Consider the following 17,899-nt stretch of genomic DNA (forward strand, 5'->3'; position numbering starts at 1 on the left):
TTTTTGAGACATCGTTTTCCTCTTGTTGCCCAGGCTGGAGTGCAGTGGTGCAATCTCGGCTCACCGCAACCTCTGCCTCCCAGATCCAAGCAATTCTCTTGCCACAGCCTCCAGAGTTGCTGGGATTACAGGCGTGCACCACCACGCCCAGCTAATTTTGTATTTTTAGTAGAGATGGGGTTTCGCCATGGTGGTCAGGCTGGTCTCCAACTCCTGACCTCACGTAGTCCGCCCATCTTGGCCTCCCAAAGTGCTGGGATTACAGGCGTGAGCCATTGTGCCTGGCCAACTTCAAATCTTTTCTAATAAATGATCTTTCCACTCTACCCACCAACAAGTTTATGTCTCCTTTTTCCTGAAATGATAATCTTCTTTACTTTTTTGTTTTCTAACTTTTATTTTAGGTTCAGGGTACATGTGCAGGTTTGTTATACAGGTAAACTTGTGTCGTGGAGGTTTGTTGTACAGATTATTTTACCACCTAGGTACTAAGCCTAGCAACAAATGGTTATTTTTTCTGATCCTCTCCGTCCTCCTACCCTTTACCCTCAAGTAGACCCCACTGTGTGTTGTTCCCCTCTTTGTGTCCACGTATTTTCATCACTTAGCTCCCACTTCTAAGTGAGAATACTTGGTATTTGGTTTCTTGTTCCTGCATTAATTTGCTATGGATAATGGGGCCTACCTCCATCCATGTTCCTGCAAAAGATATGATCGTATTCCTTTTCATAGCTGCATAGTATTCCACAGTGTATTCATACTATATTTTCTTTATCCATTCTGCCATTAATGGGCAATTCAGTTGATTCCATGTCCTTGCTGTTGTGAATAGTGCTGTGGCAAACATATGTGTCCATGTGTCTTTATGGTAGAAGGATTAATATTCCTTTGGGAATATACCCAGTAATGGGATTGCTGGGTTGAATGGTAGTTCTGTTTTTAGCTCTTTGAGGAATCACCACACTGCTTTCCACAATGGTTGAACTAATTTTCACTCCCACCAGCGATGTATAAGCATTCCCTTTTCTCTGCAGCCTCTCCAGCATCTGTTGTTTTTGACTTTTTAATAATAGTCATTCTAACTAGTGTGAGATAGTATCTCATTGTGGTTCTGATTTGCATTTCTGTAATAAGAATCCTATTTTCTTCATTTAAGTTCTTGATTACCATCTTCTCTCCTCATCAACAGTCTTCACCAGGGAGTCAGCCTTGACCCCTCACTGCACACTTACTTCCTGACCACTAGTAATCCTGCTCCTACCCCTACATCTCCAGGTGGCCAGGTGATCTTAGTGCTCTGTGCATTACCTGTATTTGGTTAACTGAGGGTTCCTCTTCATTCTATGCTAACAGGGAGCAGCAGGCAAGCAAAACCCTTTAAATCTGTGGAACTCTGTCCCTGAAACCTTTCTCTAGACTCACTCCAGCAAAAATGTCTCCTGTAGGAAGAAGTAACTAACTAACCATTTGATCTTGGGTAAGTTACTTAATTTCTCTGGGCCTCAACTCTTTGATCTGTAACATGAGTATGTTGTACCAAGAATTCTTTCCAGCCTTAGGAGTTTGTAGATGTCGGAAACTCAGTCCAATTAAATGAGGAAAGCACCAAGAGAATGTCACCACTGTCTCCTGACCCTAGGAACAATAGGAACACAAGGAGATGGCAAAGTGTCTTACAGCTCCAGGAGGAAGAGTAGCTAGGAAAGAGGGAGGCAAGAAGAGGTTAGGCAGTGTGGAAGAGATGAGCGGTGAAATGAACTCCTTCTTAGAATCATAGCTATACATGTGCATTGAATGAGAAACTAGGTGCAGGGTCTGAGCTTGTGGATCCAGGATGTGCTGAGCTTATCCTTGGCTCATGCTAGCTCCCTGAGTGGAAGTACATACATCTCTCCTCCCTGAATGAAGATATGTAGTACAACCACTGACTATGGTGATTAGTTGAATACATTCAACTTCCATATTAGATGAGCGTCTGAAAAGCAGGGAGCCTCGTTTCTGTCGTTAGAGTTTTCAAGCCCACTGTAGGAAGCAGGCATCAGTTTGTGAAATTGAACTGAAGAATATTCTTAGATTTTATTCAGCTTGGTACTGAAGAGAAATTCTGGGCATGAATCAGAGTGATTAGTACATTGAATTATTTTGGCATTAATGTTTGTACTTTATATGTTCTACTTACATAAAAACTGTCCTCATTTATTTACTTGTTTAGTTATTTATCTTTTTCTTCTGCAATGTAAACTTTTGAGGACAGAAATTTTCCACTGCACCCCCAACGTTTAGAATAATGCTTGGCCCATAGTGGGCTTTTAATAAATGTTTATTGAATGATTGCCTGAGTGAATCTCTGATTCCTATATTTGAAAGCTTGAGGCTTGCCAGCTTGCCTTTGGGATTGAGGAAGTGTAGCTGGGAATTTCCCCTTTCTGGTTTCTCACGTCTTCCCTCTGCCTAAGTGGCAGAATTTGGATAGACCCTGGAAGGTGAGAGGGAAAGAGGAGTGTGTCCCCTCATCTCCTACCAGGCCGAGAGAGTGAGCCTTTCTCACCACATAGCCACCCAGGAGGTTCCACCACCACCGGCTTGAAACTGGTGCTGTCTGCAGCTCGGTGGTGTTACGGGAATGCAGAGGTTTGGCCAGGCAATGGCCAGCCCTCCAGGAGCTGTCCAAGGGCTCCCCAGAAAGGATCCCTTCAGAAAGGCCTGCCTGGGCACTCTTCAGAGGGCACTAGTGGGCACCCCCATGAGCTCTCACCCATGTATCAGCTGCCTTGCTAGATCCTGTTTCTCAGCACCAGCAGCAGGGAGGGGCCATCTTCATGAGAAATTCACAGTCATCACTGGTCAGCAGAGATATGAAGGAATGAATTGGTGTGTCAAAAGCTATTTAGTTACATCAGCACATGTAGTGCACAAGTGTGGGTTCTTTTGAAAGCCAAATCTAATTTAAAGAAAAAAAATAAGGCTGTTGTCTTTATGCTGGATGCAGAGGCCCCGCCCTCGGAGAGCTCACAAGCTGGTGGAATCCACTACCTAATCAAGGTGGAAAGAACATCATCCTAGCAACTATTCCCATTGTTCTCAGACAGGCTGGCTGAGCTAAGAAGAGGGTATTGTTTCTTTCGGTGGCCTCTCCTTTCCTTTCTGTGATACTTACTTCTTTCAGTGTCCCTACCTTCCCCGAATGGGAAGAAAACCATCAGCTTGATTGAATCCACGAGAGGCATAAGGCACAAGTAATTTGCTCCTCCTTTTACAAACATTTGAAATCTTTTTATTTCTTTTTGTAGCAAGAGGTCTCACTATACCACCCAGGCTGGTCTCAGACTCCTGGACTCAAGCAATCCTCCCACCTAGTGTCCCAGAGTGTTGGGATTTCAGGCATGAGACACTGCACCTGGCCTACAAGTATTTGAATACTAAAAGAAGATTGATCAAATAAGCAACTGTTATGCCCTTTGATTTGATAACTCCTTTGGGAAATAAAGTTCGAGGATAGTGGTGAGGTGGTGCTGGGGAACATCCCAAATTTTCAATAATAGGGAAATGGTGAAATCAATACGATTGAATACTACACACTACAATTGAATGCTATACAATCCTTAAAAACCAAGAAGTTTGAGGCATATATATTAAAATATAAATCCATCAGAAATAATGTTGAGCTGGGTGTGGTGGCATGTGCCTGCAGTTCCAGCTACTCAGGATGCTGAGCCAGGAGGATCACTGGAGGCCAGGAACTTGAGGCTGCAGTGCACCATAATAGCGCCTATGAATAGCCACTTCAGTCTGGGCAACATAGAGAGACCCCATCTCTAAAAAGAAAAAAGAGAAAAGAAATAATGTTGAAAAAGGAAACTAGAACATAAAATCATGTATGCACAAGTTACATGTCTGATTACTTATTTGCAAATGTATGCACAGGTATATACTGATAAACTGTTCTCTCTCACTAATCTGTGTCTAGTTCAATATATGTAGTAAGACTTAAGTAATGTTTATTGAATGAGTAAAGGAATCAGAAGTAAATTTGTAGAAATGCTTGAAAAGTATAGTTATCAGGTTTCTTTTACTGTAAAGCTGCTTAAATGCACAACAAAAAGAGTTTTTATAAAGAAGATCAATTTGGCTGTGTCCCCACCTGTAGGAAGCAGAAAAGTTCCTCTTCAAAGTTTCCTTCTTTGTTAAAGAATAAATCATAAATGTTAGAAATAATAGTTTGTTTTGAAGACTTTCTTCAAAGCTGTCTTGTGTTTTGCTAGTAACTCTTTAAAGCCCTATCCTGTGTAGCTGATAGATATAAAGGAATAAGTATATTCTATGTCCTTGTGCTTTAACCAAGATACTTGTGCTAGACATGCTCACAGGCCCATAGTATATTCTATGTTCTTGTACTTTAACCAAGATATTTATGTTATTACTTGTCTAAGTCCTTTAGCAAGCAACTTCCTGTTCCTTCCTTATTTGGACTTCCCCTTTTCCTTTTGTTCTCCATTGCCTTTACCTATTGAAGAAAGTTTTAAGTTATTAGCCATTCAGGTTCAGTTTTAGATTGTGAGGTCTGGCTCCAACCAACAGAGATCAGACACAGCAGTAATGACGACCCCAAATGTGTAAAGGATAAACATGTTTGCTTTTCCTTTGTTCTTTGTACTCTCGTGGCAAGATGGCTAACAGGAGCCAGGAGCACCTTTTCTGCAGAAAGTAAAATTGCCTTGCTGAGAGATCCTTTGTCTTAGGGCTGATTTTTTCTTTGCGGCACTGAGCATGTTTCCAGCACCACCCAAATCTCCACTTGAATTGTGTATCCCAGAATTCTCATGTGTTGTGGGAGCAACCCAGGAGGAGGTAACTGAATCATGGGGGCCGTCTTTCCCATGCTATTCTTAGCATTCTTAGTGAATACATCTTATGAGATCTGATGGATTTATCAGGGGTTTATGCTTTTGCTTCCTCCTCATTCTCTCTTGCTGCCGCCAAGTAAGAAACACCTTTCTCCTTGTTCCAAGATTGTTGGACCTTCCCCAGCCACATGGAACTATAAGTCCAATTAAACCTCTTTCTTTTGTAAATTGCCTAGTCTCAGGTATGCCTTTATTAACAGTGCGAAAATGAACTAACACAGTAAATTGGTACTGGGGTGTTGCTGAAAAGATACCCAAAAATGTGGAAGCAACTTTGGAACTGGGTAACAGGCAGAGGTTGAAACAGTTTGAAGGGCTCAGAAGACAGGAAAATGGGGGACAGTTTGGACTCCCTAGAGAGTTGTTGAATGACTTTGCCCAAAATGCTAATAGTGATATGAACAGTAAGGTCCAGGCTGAGGTGATCTCAGATGGAGATGAGGAACTTGTTGGAAACTGGAGCAAAGGTGACTCCTGTTATGTTTTAGTAAAGAGACTGGCAGCATTTTGCCCCTACCCTAGAGATTTGTGAAACTTTGACTTGAGAGAGATGATCTGGGGTATCTGGTGGAAGAAATTTCTGAGCAGCAAAGCATTCAAAAGGTGATTTGGCTGCTGTTGAAGGCATTCTGTTTTAGGAAACAGAACATAAAAGTTCAGAACATTTGCAGCCTGACTATGCGATAGAAAAGATAAACCCATTTTCTAGAGAGAAATTCAAGCTGGCTGCAGAAACTTGCATAAGTAACAAGGAGCCTAATTTTAACCCCCAAGACCATGTGGAAAATGTCTCCAGAGCATGTCAGAGACCTTCACGGCAGCCCCTTCCATCATAGGCCCAGAGGCCCAGAAGAAAAAAGTGGTTTGTGGGCCAGGCCCAGGGTCCCCATGCTGTGTGTAGCCTAGGGACTTGGTGTCCTGTGTCCCAGCTGCTCCAACGTGGCTGAAAGGGGCCGATGTACAGTTTCGGCTGTGGCTTCAGAAGGTGGAAGCCCCAAAACTTGGCAGCTTTTATGTGGTGTTGAGCCTGTGGGTGAACAGAAGTCAAGAATTGAGGTTTGGGAACCTCCACCTAGATTTCAGAAGATGTATGGAAACACCTGGATGCCCAGGCAAAAGTATGCTGTAAGGGCAGGGCCCTCATGGAGAAGCTTTGCTAGGGCAGTGCAGAAGGGAAATGTGTGTGTGGGGGGGGGGAGCCACCACACAGAGTCCCTACTGGGGCACTGCCTAGTGGAGCTGTGAGAAGAGGGCCACAGTCCTCCAGACCCCAGAATGGTAGATCCACTGACAGCTTGCTCCATGTGCCTGGAAAAGCTGCAGACACTCAATGCCAGCCCATGAAAGCAGCCAGGAGGGAGGCTGCACCCTGCAAAGCTGCCCAAGATGGTGGAACCCACCTCTTGCATTAGTGTGACCAGTATATGAGACCTGGAGTCAAAGGAGATTATTTAAAATTTGACTACCCTGCTGGATTTTGGACTTCCATGTGCCCTGTAACCCCTTTGTTTTGGCCGTTTTGGCCAATTTCTCCCATTTGGAACAGCTGTATTTACCAAATACCTGTACCCCCATTGTATCTAGGAAGTAACTAGCTTGCTTTTGATTTTACAGGCACATAGGCAAAACAGACTTGTCTTGTCTCAGATAAGACTTTAGACCATGGACTTTTGGATTAATGCTAAAATGAGTTAAGACTCTGGGGAACTGTTGGGAAGGCATGATTGGTTTTGAAATGTAAGGACATGAGATTTAGGGCAGAATGATGTGGTCTGACTATATCCCCACCCAAATATCAACTTGAATTGTGTCTCCCAGAATTGCTATGTTTTGGGAGAGGGACTCAGGGGGAGGTAACTGAATCATGGGGGCCAGTCTTTCCTGTGCTATTCTCGTGATAGCTAACAAATCTCACGAGATCTGATGGCTTTATCAGGAGTTTCCGCTTCTGCTTCCTCCTCATTCTCTCTTGATGCTTCCATGTAAGAAATGCCTTTCATCTTCTGCCATGATTGTTGGACCTTCCCCAGCCACATGGAACTCTAAGTACAATTAAACCTCTTTCTTTTGTATATTACCCAGTCTTGGGTATGCCTTTGTCAGCAGCATGAAAATGAACTAATACAATCAACTTTTCAATTTCATGTATGGGAAAGGAAAACAAAATACCAAAATGTTAACAGTAATGGTTTTTGAGTTGTGAGCTACAGGTAATTTCTATTTTCATTTATTAACTTCTCTGTACATTCTCAATTTTCTACAATAACCATAATTAGGGAGGAATGATTTATTTAAAGGATCACCCTGAGATAGCAAAGTACAAACCCAAAGGAATGAATCTTTGTTGTTGAAATTGTAGGCACTATGGTAAGCTCGGGGGTGGGGATATGCCTGGCATCTCTCAAAGCACACAGCACAGGCCACTGCCAGTCCAGTCCTCCTACGTGTACAACTGGCTTTGGCATCCAGACTTCAAAGCTGAGATGCAGCCACTACAGCAAGTCTGACCGAAGCCTACATATGTTAGGGAGGCATGCCTGCGTTTTACCCCATTAGTACTCAGTAATAGATTATCTTTTAATCTCAGGCGGGTGCAAGGAAAGTGTTCAGTGCAGTGTGCTTTCAATAGCGAGAGATTTAAAATAACCAGTGTCCATCATAGAGAATGTAATCTCCAAAATTTAGATCTAAAAAAAAAGGAATTTTATGGTACCTTCATCTTCTTAGTTAAGATTAATGTGCATGAATAATGTATACCTTAGGAGAAACAAGCCAGCTGTCGAAACTCTAAGACGTGAAGTGGTCATTCAGGAACGGGAGGCTAATACTTGAACACCATTCACACCTGCCTTGCTATTGGGTCCAAGGCCCGATAGGTGTGAACATGTTTAAATATCATTCTTGGAACTGAATATAACACTGGAGAATTCATCACCAACCATGAAGCAAGATAATATTGCTAAGTAGTTAGTTCTGAAAAGTGAATTAACTCACATAGACCCTAAGAATATTCTAAAAAATAACTGCTGTATAATGTATGGAAATAAAGTTATAGTAACTAATCAACAAGATCTGCTGAAGAGATCAAAGATTCTATTTTTTGATAATGGAACATTGACATAATGTTTTTTATTTGACTTTTAAAAATCAGACTGGGTGCAGCGCTTCATGCCTGTAATCCCAGCACTTTGGGAGGCTGAGGCGGGTGGATCACTTGAGGTCAGGAGTTCAAGACCAGCCTGGCCAACATGGTATAACACCATCTCTACTAAAAACACAAAAATTAGCCGCGCATGGTGACAGGCACCTGTAATCCCAGCTACTGGGGAGGCTGAGGCAGGAGAATCACTTGAATCTGGGAGGCAGAGGTTGCAGTGAGCCAAGATCACACCACTGCACTCCAGCCTGGGTGACAGAGTGAGACTCAGTCTCAAAAAAAAAAAAAAAAAATCAGCTTCCTGGGCAATAAGTTTTACCACCCAAATAACTGGGGGCTACTAGAACTGAAAAAAAACTCTAAGAAACTTAATCCCAGACCAGTTTCACATAGCGACAAAAACCATTCAATTTGCTTAACTGTCGCTAACTTCAGAAATACCATTTTTTAATGGTTAAAAAGAAATTTATAAGATGCTCCAAATGGAACTCTATCAATATGTAATATGTATGTCTACTTAATAACACATACTAGAAGATTGTAAACCTTTAATAGAGCCAAGATGAAGTTTAAATAAAGCAGAATTTGGTAGACTCAAAGTAAAGCTTAGCTATGTGTAAAGGGGTCAATGTCCAGTCTGGACTGCAAAGTAGACTCGGAATCGTTTTGTTTGGAAACAATAAAGTTAAGGCAGGTATACAATCTACGTCCAGAAACCCCCACCCAAAGCACTGCACCTGGGTCGTCAACGGGGGCTGCTTCATTTTTACAGATGTAATTGCAAACACCAAAGTTTGTGACGTCTGTGATTTTAGAGAACAATGTTTCTGAGTGAGTAGGAAAGCTGCAGTCACTTGAGGAAGGGGGTTATTATGATACTTTACAGCTGCAGCACGTCCTTAGGAGACACTGCATCCTGTTAACTCTGCAGCTGGCTTTATCTGTGCCGATTTTCTAGCCTGATGAACAGTTGGGCAGATTTTTTACCTTCTCTGTGTGAGCCAATTTTTACTTTCTTATGGGCAATCCTAAATGTCAAACACTGTATTGAGTGCTTTACATACATTATTTCATTTAATCTTAGCAACAGTTCTTTGAGGCAAGTGCTAGCATCCTATTTTACAGATGGGGACACTGAGTCCTGGAGATGAAGTAGTTTGGCCAGGTTTACACACAGCTAGTAAGTGGCAGACCCATTTCAAACCTGGGTCTCCCTAACTCTAAATCTAGTCTTCTTAACATCTATCCTTCAAGCAGATGTAGAAATTAAAGACTATTCGAAGTGAAATGGGTAAAATCCAGAGCTGGTTATGAGCAAGTGGCAGGCTCATGCACTATAGCTAGGACCACAGATTGAAACAATTTTTCTGGAGGCCAGTTTGGCAAATAATGTAGTAAAAAAATTAACATGTACCCTTGAGCCAACAATTAATCTTCTAGAAATTTAAGAAAATAATTTCTAAACTGCACAGAGGCATCATTAGAATTACAGCATGATTTACAAAAATAAACACACAAAAATAGAAACAATGTCAACATTTTTAGTATGGAATTAGTTAAATGACTAAAGAGATATACAATGCAAGAGTATTCAACTATTAGTAATGAAAATATACTGTACAGTAAAAGACACCAGATTACTGAAGAGCATTTATTATTTTATTTTTATCTTATTTTAATTTTTAATTTTTTTTTTGAGATGGAGTTTCACTCTTGTTGCCCAGGCTGGAGTGCAATGGTGTGCTCTTGGCTCACCGCAATCTCCGCTTCCCAGGTTCAAGGAATTCTCCTGACTCAGCCTTCTGAGTAGCTGGGATTACAGGCATGCGCTGCAGTAGAGACAGGGTTTCTCCATGTTGGTCAGGCTGGTCTCGAACTCCCGACCTCAGGTGAACTGCCCTCATTGGCCTCCCAAAGTGATGGGATTACAGGCATGAGCCATTGTGCCTGGTCTATTTTTATTTATTTATTTTTGAGACGGAGTCTCACTCTTGCCCAGGCTGGAGTACAGTGGCCCCATCTCGGCTCACTGCAGCTTCTGCTTCCCAGGTTCCAGTGATTCTTCTGCTTCAGCCTCCCAAGTAGCTGGGACTACAGACACACACCACCACGCCCAGCTAATTTTTGTATTTTTAGTAGAGACGGGGTTTCACCATCTTTGCCAGGCTGGTCTTGAACTCCTGATCTCAGGTGATCCGCCTGCCTTGGCCTCTCAAAGTGCTGGGATTACAGGCGTGATTTTATTTTTATGTAAAATTGACAGTGTATTTATATGTGCAAAATATAGAGAGAAATGTGTGGAAACATGTTTACTGTTTTTCTCTGACGTGAAAAAGTTTATTTTTAAACTTTTTGTATTGTTCTTTATTGTTGGAATATTTTGTGAGTCTGTATCATTACTATAAAACAAAAACTATTTGAAAAAAAAGAATGTCAAAGTTAAATCAGTACTTGCCTCAGTAAGTGGAGTAATTTCATGCACACTAGCCATGTATTTTATAGAACTGGAAGTCTATTATGCTTTGGAGAAAATCCAACAGGTATGTTCTAAATCTTGGCCATAGAACTAGGGTGTTTCTAGCCCACCAAAGGATTATCATTAATGTATCGAGACAATAGGGTTTGGACTAAAACCAGTTCTATCTGGGCTATAAAAGTTAAATGTTGTCTTACATTTTCATTTATAAATATCTTCCAAGCTTTTTCATTTAATTGGAGTTAGTTCTCCTTGTTGATTGGCATTGTATTTTGGGAGTAAAGAAATTTTAAACAGCTAAAGTAAATGGATTTTAGAAAGGCTACGTGTTGGGCCAGAAAGTAAATCTAATGAATCTTTTGGCCCTGTATTTAGGGTTGCTGGAGGTGGAGTTAAGGCAGTGGGCCTGTTTAGTAAATGTAGATAGAGTCTGAGAGAAGTTGAATATGACCAGAGAAAAAAAATTACCAATTGGAGACATAAAAGGGTGTTATAACTGCTTTGACAAGTGATTATGACTTGTAGAGGAGGGAGAAAAAAGTCAAAGCGTTATTACTTGAGAAACAGTACCACTTGGCTGGGCACAGTGGCTCATGCCTGCAATCCCAGCACTTTAGGAGGCTGAGGCGGGCTGATCACCTGAGGTCAAGAGTTTGAGACCAGCCTGCCCAACATAGTGAAACCTCATCTCTACTAAAAACACAAAAAATTGCAGGGCATGGTGGCAGGTGCCTGTAATCCCAGCTACTGGGGAGGCTGAGGCAGGAGAATAGCTTGAACCCTGCTGGCAGAGGCTGCAGTGAGCTGAGATCACGCCACTGTACTCCAGCCTGGGTGACAAGGGCAAAACTTCGTCTTAGAAAAAAGAAAAGAAACAGTACCACTCTAGAAAAGAACTCTCTCTTTAGCATGCATGGATGGTTATGGAAATATAAATAAGAGTGAAACTCCGTCTCAAAAAAAAAAGAAAAAAGAAACAGTACCACTCTAGAAAAGGAACTTTCTCTTTAGCTTGCATGGATGATTATGGCAATGTAAATAATGTGTAAATAATTTGTCATTCAACAAAATCTTAGCACTGTGTGTCTTGAGGATGTTTTAAAGTTAATGAAGACCCTGGGCTGCAGAGCAGGAGACTGGAAGAAGGACATGCAGGCGTTGTTAACAGTTGAAGCTGTGGAAATAAACAGTCAACCGAAGCCAGAGGAGAGGAAGGAAAAAAAGAAAACCTCGAGGATACCAACATTTTTTATGGCCCTGTAAAAAAGGAGCAGGCCAAGAAAAGTGCAAACGAAGGGAAGTTCAGAAATCAGGTAGAGACTTAACGTTGAAGACAGGGGAGGAGAGGAGTTTCACAAAGCAGGAGTTAGCAGCATCATGTGCTGTAGAAAGGCCACACGAGAGGAGGACTGAAGTGGCCACTAGATTTGGCCTTCAGCAGTGACCAGAGTCCAGTGGAGACAGGAGTACCTTGTACAAGTGGCTCATTTGTTGGCACCAGAGGCCAGAACAAGGCACTTTCACGTAGTCTGCATTGGACTAGATTGGGAAGTAGGTAGGCCCTACAGAAGGGGACGAAACTGATGAGTGCCTGAGTATTTCCAGCTATTACTGGGGATGGGGACTCTGCTGGTGGCTAGAGGTACTGCTAAGCCAGAGCTCAGGAAATGCACCTAGGGCCCCAGTAGTAGGTCTTTGACAAGAATCAGGGGAATTAATACATAAATGAGTGAATATATGAATGCATGTGGGGGTGTGGTCTAGCGATTGCTTTGTAACCAGGACAGGAAGAGGATGGTGAGAGCCTACAGTAGTAACTGCCTGTGGAAGAAGCTGCCCGTTGACTCAGAGAGGTGCCAGGGAGGTTGGTGTTTTCAAGGCTGTTAGCTTCCCCAGTTGGGAGAAGGGTGGGAAGGGCTTAAGGATTTACAGAGATTGATTTAGGGGAGAAGACACAGGAAGAGAAACAGCAGGAAACGCCGGGAGAGAGCAACAGCAGGACAGGATTGAGGAAGGGTAAGAGCACTAACTGGGCTAAGAATGCAAGAAAGGCATGGATAGATGTATGCTTCACAAGGCACTTCCATGGCGAGTCACTCATTCATCCTTAGGACAAGCCAGGGAGAGAGAGAGGTATTATATACTGCATTGCCGGCCTTTGGAATGCGGGATGTGGTCCAGATAAGGCCATCCCGGCTCAGAGAGGCTGTTCAGCCGCTGTTCGAGTCCTCCGGCGACAAGGAACACTCCACTTTTGGAAGTAGCACTTCTATTAGAAAAGTAAAAAAAAAAGAAAAAGAAAAAGAGGGAGACAAGAAGAAAGGTGTGGGCCTCTTGAGGGGTAAAGATCTGTGAATGACATTTTAGATAATTCACGGAATTGCAGAGCCAGAACGTGTCAGGCAGATCTTTTCATCTGTAAAACCAAGGAGGCAGACGATATTTCTTTTCTCTTGTCTAACAGCCTGTGAAATCATCTAGGTAACCACCTCCCAATTTTAAAGAATAAAAAACGAGGCCCGCGGGATGTGTCTCGCTCAAAGTAACCGAACACCCGAGTGGAGAGACAGGCCCGGAGCCGACTCCGCCCTGTCCTCAGGGCGTCTCGCCACTCCGCCACCTTCCCAGAAAGATAAAGAACAGCGGGAGGCGTCAGGCCGGGCGGCCTAGCTGCTAGTGCCCTGGGGTTCGAGGCCGCTTCCCGGCAGCAGTGGGAGGAACGCCCCGAGGGGAGGGCAGAGGCGGGGAGGAGTTGAGAGGGGCGGGGAAGAGTTCGGGCCTCGTTTCCCACACTTCGTTAGGACGCGGGCTGGGGCGGGTCTGTGGCCGGCAGAGGGCGCGGGACAGCTCCTAGCTCTGCGGGCCCGGCGGGCTGGGGGCGCGCTGCCCCGGGCGCGCCGTCGGATCTCGCGGGCAACGGGTCGCGGCTGCCCGACCCGCTGGGGAAGCGCGGCGGGCGGCCGGGTTGCTGGAGCGGGCGGGGCGGGGCGGGGCGCGAAGGGAAGGGGGCGGGGCCGCGAGTGGGGGGCGGTGGCGGCGGTGGCAGCGGAGGAGGAGAACATGGCGGCCGCGGAGAGCGGCTGAAATGCCTGTTCTTCAGGCCCGGCGAGCGGGAGTCTGACGCGATTTGCTGAGCCCTGTCCTCCGACGGCTGCACCCCGGCCTTGAGCGCCTCGGCCGCCTGTTCGCTGCTGCTCCCTCGAGCGGAGCCTGCGCCAGGTTCCTTTTGCATCCCCCCTGCTGGGGGACCCCTGCTCCGGAGGAGGGGGCCGGAGAGCCGCGGCGGCGGCGGCGGCGGCGGCCGCCTGGGCCCCGGGGACCGGGCGCCGGGCCCGAGGAGCGGCGGAGGCCGCGGCGGCCTCGTCTCGGTCGCGGACTAGCGAGGCGCCGGTGAGCGCGGCCCACAGGCGGCGGCGGCAGGTGAGTGCGGGCGGCGGGCGCGGAGCCTCCCGGTGGGTGCAGCTGTCACGAGCCGCGCGGCCGCCGAGGCCCTAGGGGGCGGGGAGCAGCTGGCACCCCTCCGCCCCCTGCTCTCCTTTCTCCTGCTCCATCCACCTCCCACTTCTCCGAGTTCCCCTCGCGCCCCCGCGCGGCTGGAGGGGGCGGAGGTCTCAGCTGTCACGGGCACCAGCTGGGGGCTGCTCCCCGCCGAGGGAAATCGCTGCAGCAGCGACTTCTCTCCGCCTCTTTTCCAGTTGCCCTAGTTAGCGCGGAGAGGGCGAGCATCCGCGGAGGGGGCGCGGACTGCGCGGCCGCCTGCCCGGCGTGGGGAGCGGGCGCACGGGGCCGCCGCGGAAAGAGGGAGCCGGAAGTCGGCGCGGGCGCCCCTCGGCCCTGGCGACGCCGTGACCTTGGCCAGCTTGCTCACCTCTCGGAGTCTTGCCGACCCGGACCGCGAAATGGGGGCGACCGCGGCGTCGGTTTCGGTCGGCGCAGCCCTCGACGGCGCTGGTGTTTGACCCCGGCGCGCTTGCTCGCCCCTTCCCCCGGGAAGGGGTTTCGGAGGTAGACGTGGGATGGATACTGGACATGTTCCTCCCGGGTTTGGTCCCCTTCCTGGGATTCAGCCGAAAGGGCCGAGAAAGGGAAGCAAACATGTTGACGATTGGGAGGTGGGGTTGGTTAGTGGGCAGTGACAGAATTCGGGCCGCTCTCTAGTCTGTTGGAAAAGACCTGGAGGATCGGACACCAGGGTCTCCAGTCCTTACTACCCAGCTGTGGTGGCTGCTTTTTTATTTTATTTAAAAGGAATCACCCCCATAAGTAGACATTGCCCAGTCTGACGACGTTAGAGGGAGACGGAGGGGTTGACAATACAGCCTGTGTGTGTGTGACAAGGACAGGCCACGGTGTTGTGGCCGGAGAGTTTCGTAGGAAGGAAAACTTTAAGCTGGAGGATCTGTTAGCCTCTCATGCCTGGTCCTCCTCGTTTCTTATAGAGGTGTTGAATAGGCAGGTGTCCTACTGGAGAAGGTGACATTTTTTCTTCTTAGATGGTGAATTTTTAATGTCGAGTGTGATGTTGGTGAGTGAAGGGTTCTTGAGTGAATTGCAGTCCCAGCACCCTCTGTGGATGCCAAGAGGAATCTCTGCGGCGATGATTTGTGAGGGCTGGTGCTTACATTTCAGTGATTAAGAAATCAAGTGTCTGTTTAAAACATTGCTGCTGTGAAGCGTGGATTTATATGGTACAGTTGAGGGATGGATCTCAAGGGTTAAATTTGTTTGAGATTTGTCTCCTCTTATGGAATTGGTTGGAGGTTAATCCAAAAAAAAAAAAAAAAAAGCAAACAAAACGACAACAACAACAACAACAAAAGTTGGCCAGAGGAGCCTCAGCTTGTTCCACAGAAGCTGTGATGTAGGAAGGGGCCAGATTTCTTCATGTTGAGAATAATGTGAAAAGAGTATTTGCTTGGGTCTCTTGGCTCTTGAACTAGAAATAGTTTTGGGTTAAAGGTAGCAGTGGGGTTTGATTCAGCTTAGCAAATAGGCATTCCTTGAACTATTTGCCATAAATTAGATAAAATGGAAGTGTTTCTGTTTTATCTCCTGTACTTTGTGGAAAGGTCTAATTTGGTTTTGTGAATGAATGTCTGAAATGTTTTCTGTTTCTTCAGACTTTATGCTTTGGGAACAGTGGGTTACAGAGAGGGTCTGAGTTGGGAATATACGGGTTAGAGAGAAAATAGAGGACTGCTGATTAGAAGCACAGGTGTTTAGTTTGATTTTTGTAGATATTTTCCACTGGTTATTAGCAACATTGAAGTTTGCTTTATAACGTGCAAAATGTGATTTTACATAGCTTATAGTTGATCCCTTCCTTATTTCTCTTAGAAAATCTTTAGGATTGTGCCTATTGCCTTTTTTGTGTGGTTTAAACCAAGGGAGTATTTTAGATCTACATCTTTGGGTAAGTGGTTTTATTGGGGAAAAAAATTGCTTGATAGAACTAATGGTGATTGTTTCACTTAAACTGGGATTATATAGACAATGCTTTTTCCTCCCTCTTTCTGCCAACATTTGTTTTTGTTTCTCCCTCAATTCCAGGGTTTCGTTTCTAGAAATCTGGGCTGGAAACAGAAGCAGCAGTTTGTATAATCCCAAGATCTTGCTTATGCCAGGAAGCTGTAAGGGTAACATGAAGTGGGTGTGATGTAAAGACACTGCTACTACTTCAGACATTTAACTGTTGAGGGAGTCTAAGGTCAAACTTTAATTTTTGTTGAATTTCCTGTTTTCTGTGTATGTGTTAATCTTTTGGTGGGCAGAAGATTGGGTTGCTATGGTGCTAACTGGTGTATATTGTGAAAATGCTGGCGACATTTCATGCTTTTACTCTATAGAGAAGAGTGGTAAACAAGCCTAAATAATTTAAAGATGTTCTCAGAATGGAATGTTCTCTGCGTGTCCTCTTGATCCTGCTAATCCAGTGAGCAGTCTTCACAAGGACTAAATGTTGAGTAAGTGATGAGGGTGGTACAGGGGTGCTGAAAGGTGGAGTGGCGGAGAGAGGGTATTGAGCATTTCTTGAAATTCTTTTCCCTATTGGACTGTATATCAGACTGATTTATAATTGTTTTTCAAGGACGTTTTCATTCACCCTGCTTGGTTGTCATCAATTTCATAGACATTCTCTTAGATACTACCTGTTTCGTACTTTAGTTTGTCTTTTTTGCTGCATCTTCCAAGGACCCCACATTGTTTGAATGTTGCGTTGCATATCTTATGGAGTTGGGTGGCCTTAAGCCATGTGGCTTAACATAGTTTTCATTTTAGGGCATGTGTGGGAGGTCAATACAAGCTCATAACACGGAGTAGAATCTAAGTCATGGAACATAGGGGAGCCCCGGGATTCTCATGATTGTTTTGGCAGTGGTTTTTGTCTTCTAAATATGATTATAACAAATTCTCCAAGGAACATCGGCTGCTTTCCTGGCAGAGATCCAAAAACGTTTTGGAGGGTTCCATTTTGCATTACTTGCACATGCTGGATGCTATGGTGGGCGTGGGATCAGGTGAAATCCATGTGTTTCAGGAGCTGGATATCAGAACACTGTATTTGCTCTGGGTTGCAGAACCAAATAGATTTCTCCCTATCTTATATAACTTTTCTATCCATTTGGGAAGACGAGACTGTAGGAAAGGACTTTTTAAAATTGCTTCTTTCGCAGATTAACCAGTAGTTTAGCTGTTGGTGATTGGCGACTAAGGACAGGTCTCTGTTCTAAACATTCAAGGTGAGGTCTAGTCATTTAAAAGCTTCCCTTTTCTTTCTATTTTAGTTAGACATTGTGCCTCAACATTTGGTGTCACAGGTCATAAAATGGCCTAGTGGCAACTAGATACCATTCTTGGTTGCTTAATTTCATAAGGAGATGTGGATTTTTTTTTTGTAGCTTAGTTCTGGAAAATGGTTTGTGGACATAGTATTTGGATTAATGTAGAGTATAGAAATGATTGTTATATATATCTGCAGGATACATGGGTGAATAAGGGAAATTATTATAAAACACTGATATCAACATATAAGTCCAATTCCGTAAGTTCAAGTAAAGTGAGTTGTATCCATACTTCTTCCCGTAACCTCGTCTGCAACACAGAATTTTCAAGGCTCCTTGGAGTGATAGGCTTTTAGAAAAGCTTAATATGGTCATCACATTTAAAAGATAAGTAGCTTACGCCAAAATAGAAGCTCTAGTCACTCGAGGAGTTCAGTCATTACCCTCATCTTAGATATATTTTGTTCTTACTGCTTCCTGGGAGTATGTTTTAGTGTGTGGAGAGCAGGGATGTTTGGTTTTACTGAATAGAACTGACCTGACCATTAGGCACAGACAGGCCAGACTCATAAAAATAGGT

The 17,899-nt window shown here is 44.7% G+C and overlaps 2 protein-coding genes across 3 annotated transcripts in view; both read left to right on the forward strand.

Moving 5' to 3' along the window:
* LOC119470534 (translation initiation factor IF-2-like) overlaps positions 1-17,899 on the forward strand; it is a 108,335-nt gene that overhangs the window by 13,126 nt on the left and 77,310 nt on the right. Inside the window, exons 2-4 of the mRNA XM_037737067.1 lie at positions 13,339-13,501; positions 13,707-13,916; positions 13,963-14,542. Coding sequence (XP_037592995.1) covers positions 13,339-13,501; positions 13,707-13,916; positions 13,963-14,542 — 953 coding nt within the window. The remainder of the gene's footprint in view (positions 1-13,338; positions 13,502-13,706; positions 13,917-13,962; positions 14,543-17,899) is intronic.
* NCOA1 (nuclear receptor coactivator 1) overlaps positions 13,596-17,899 on the forward strand; it is a 274,844-nt gene continuing 270,540 nt past the window's right edge. For both annotated transcript variants that reach the window (XM_017526915.2, XM_037737771.1), the window contains exon 1: positions 13,596-13,957. The gene's annotated coding sequence lies outside the window, so the exon portion shown is untranslated. The remainder of the gene's footprint in view (positions 13,958-17,899) is intronic.

The sequence above is a fragment of the Cebus imitator genome, unplaced genomic scaffold (genome assembly GCF_001604975.1).
Source record: "Cebus imitator isolate Cc_AM_T3 unplaced genomic scaffold, Cebus_imitator-1.0 Scaffold1, whole genome shotgun sequence".
NCBI classification, from domain to species: Eukaryota; Metazoa; Chordata; class Mammalia; order Primates; family Cebidae; genus Cebus; species Cebus imitator.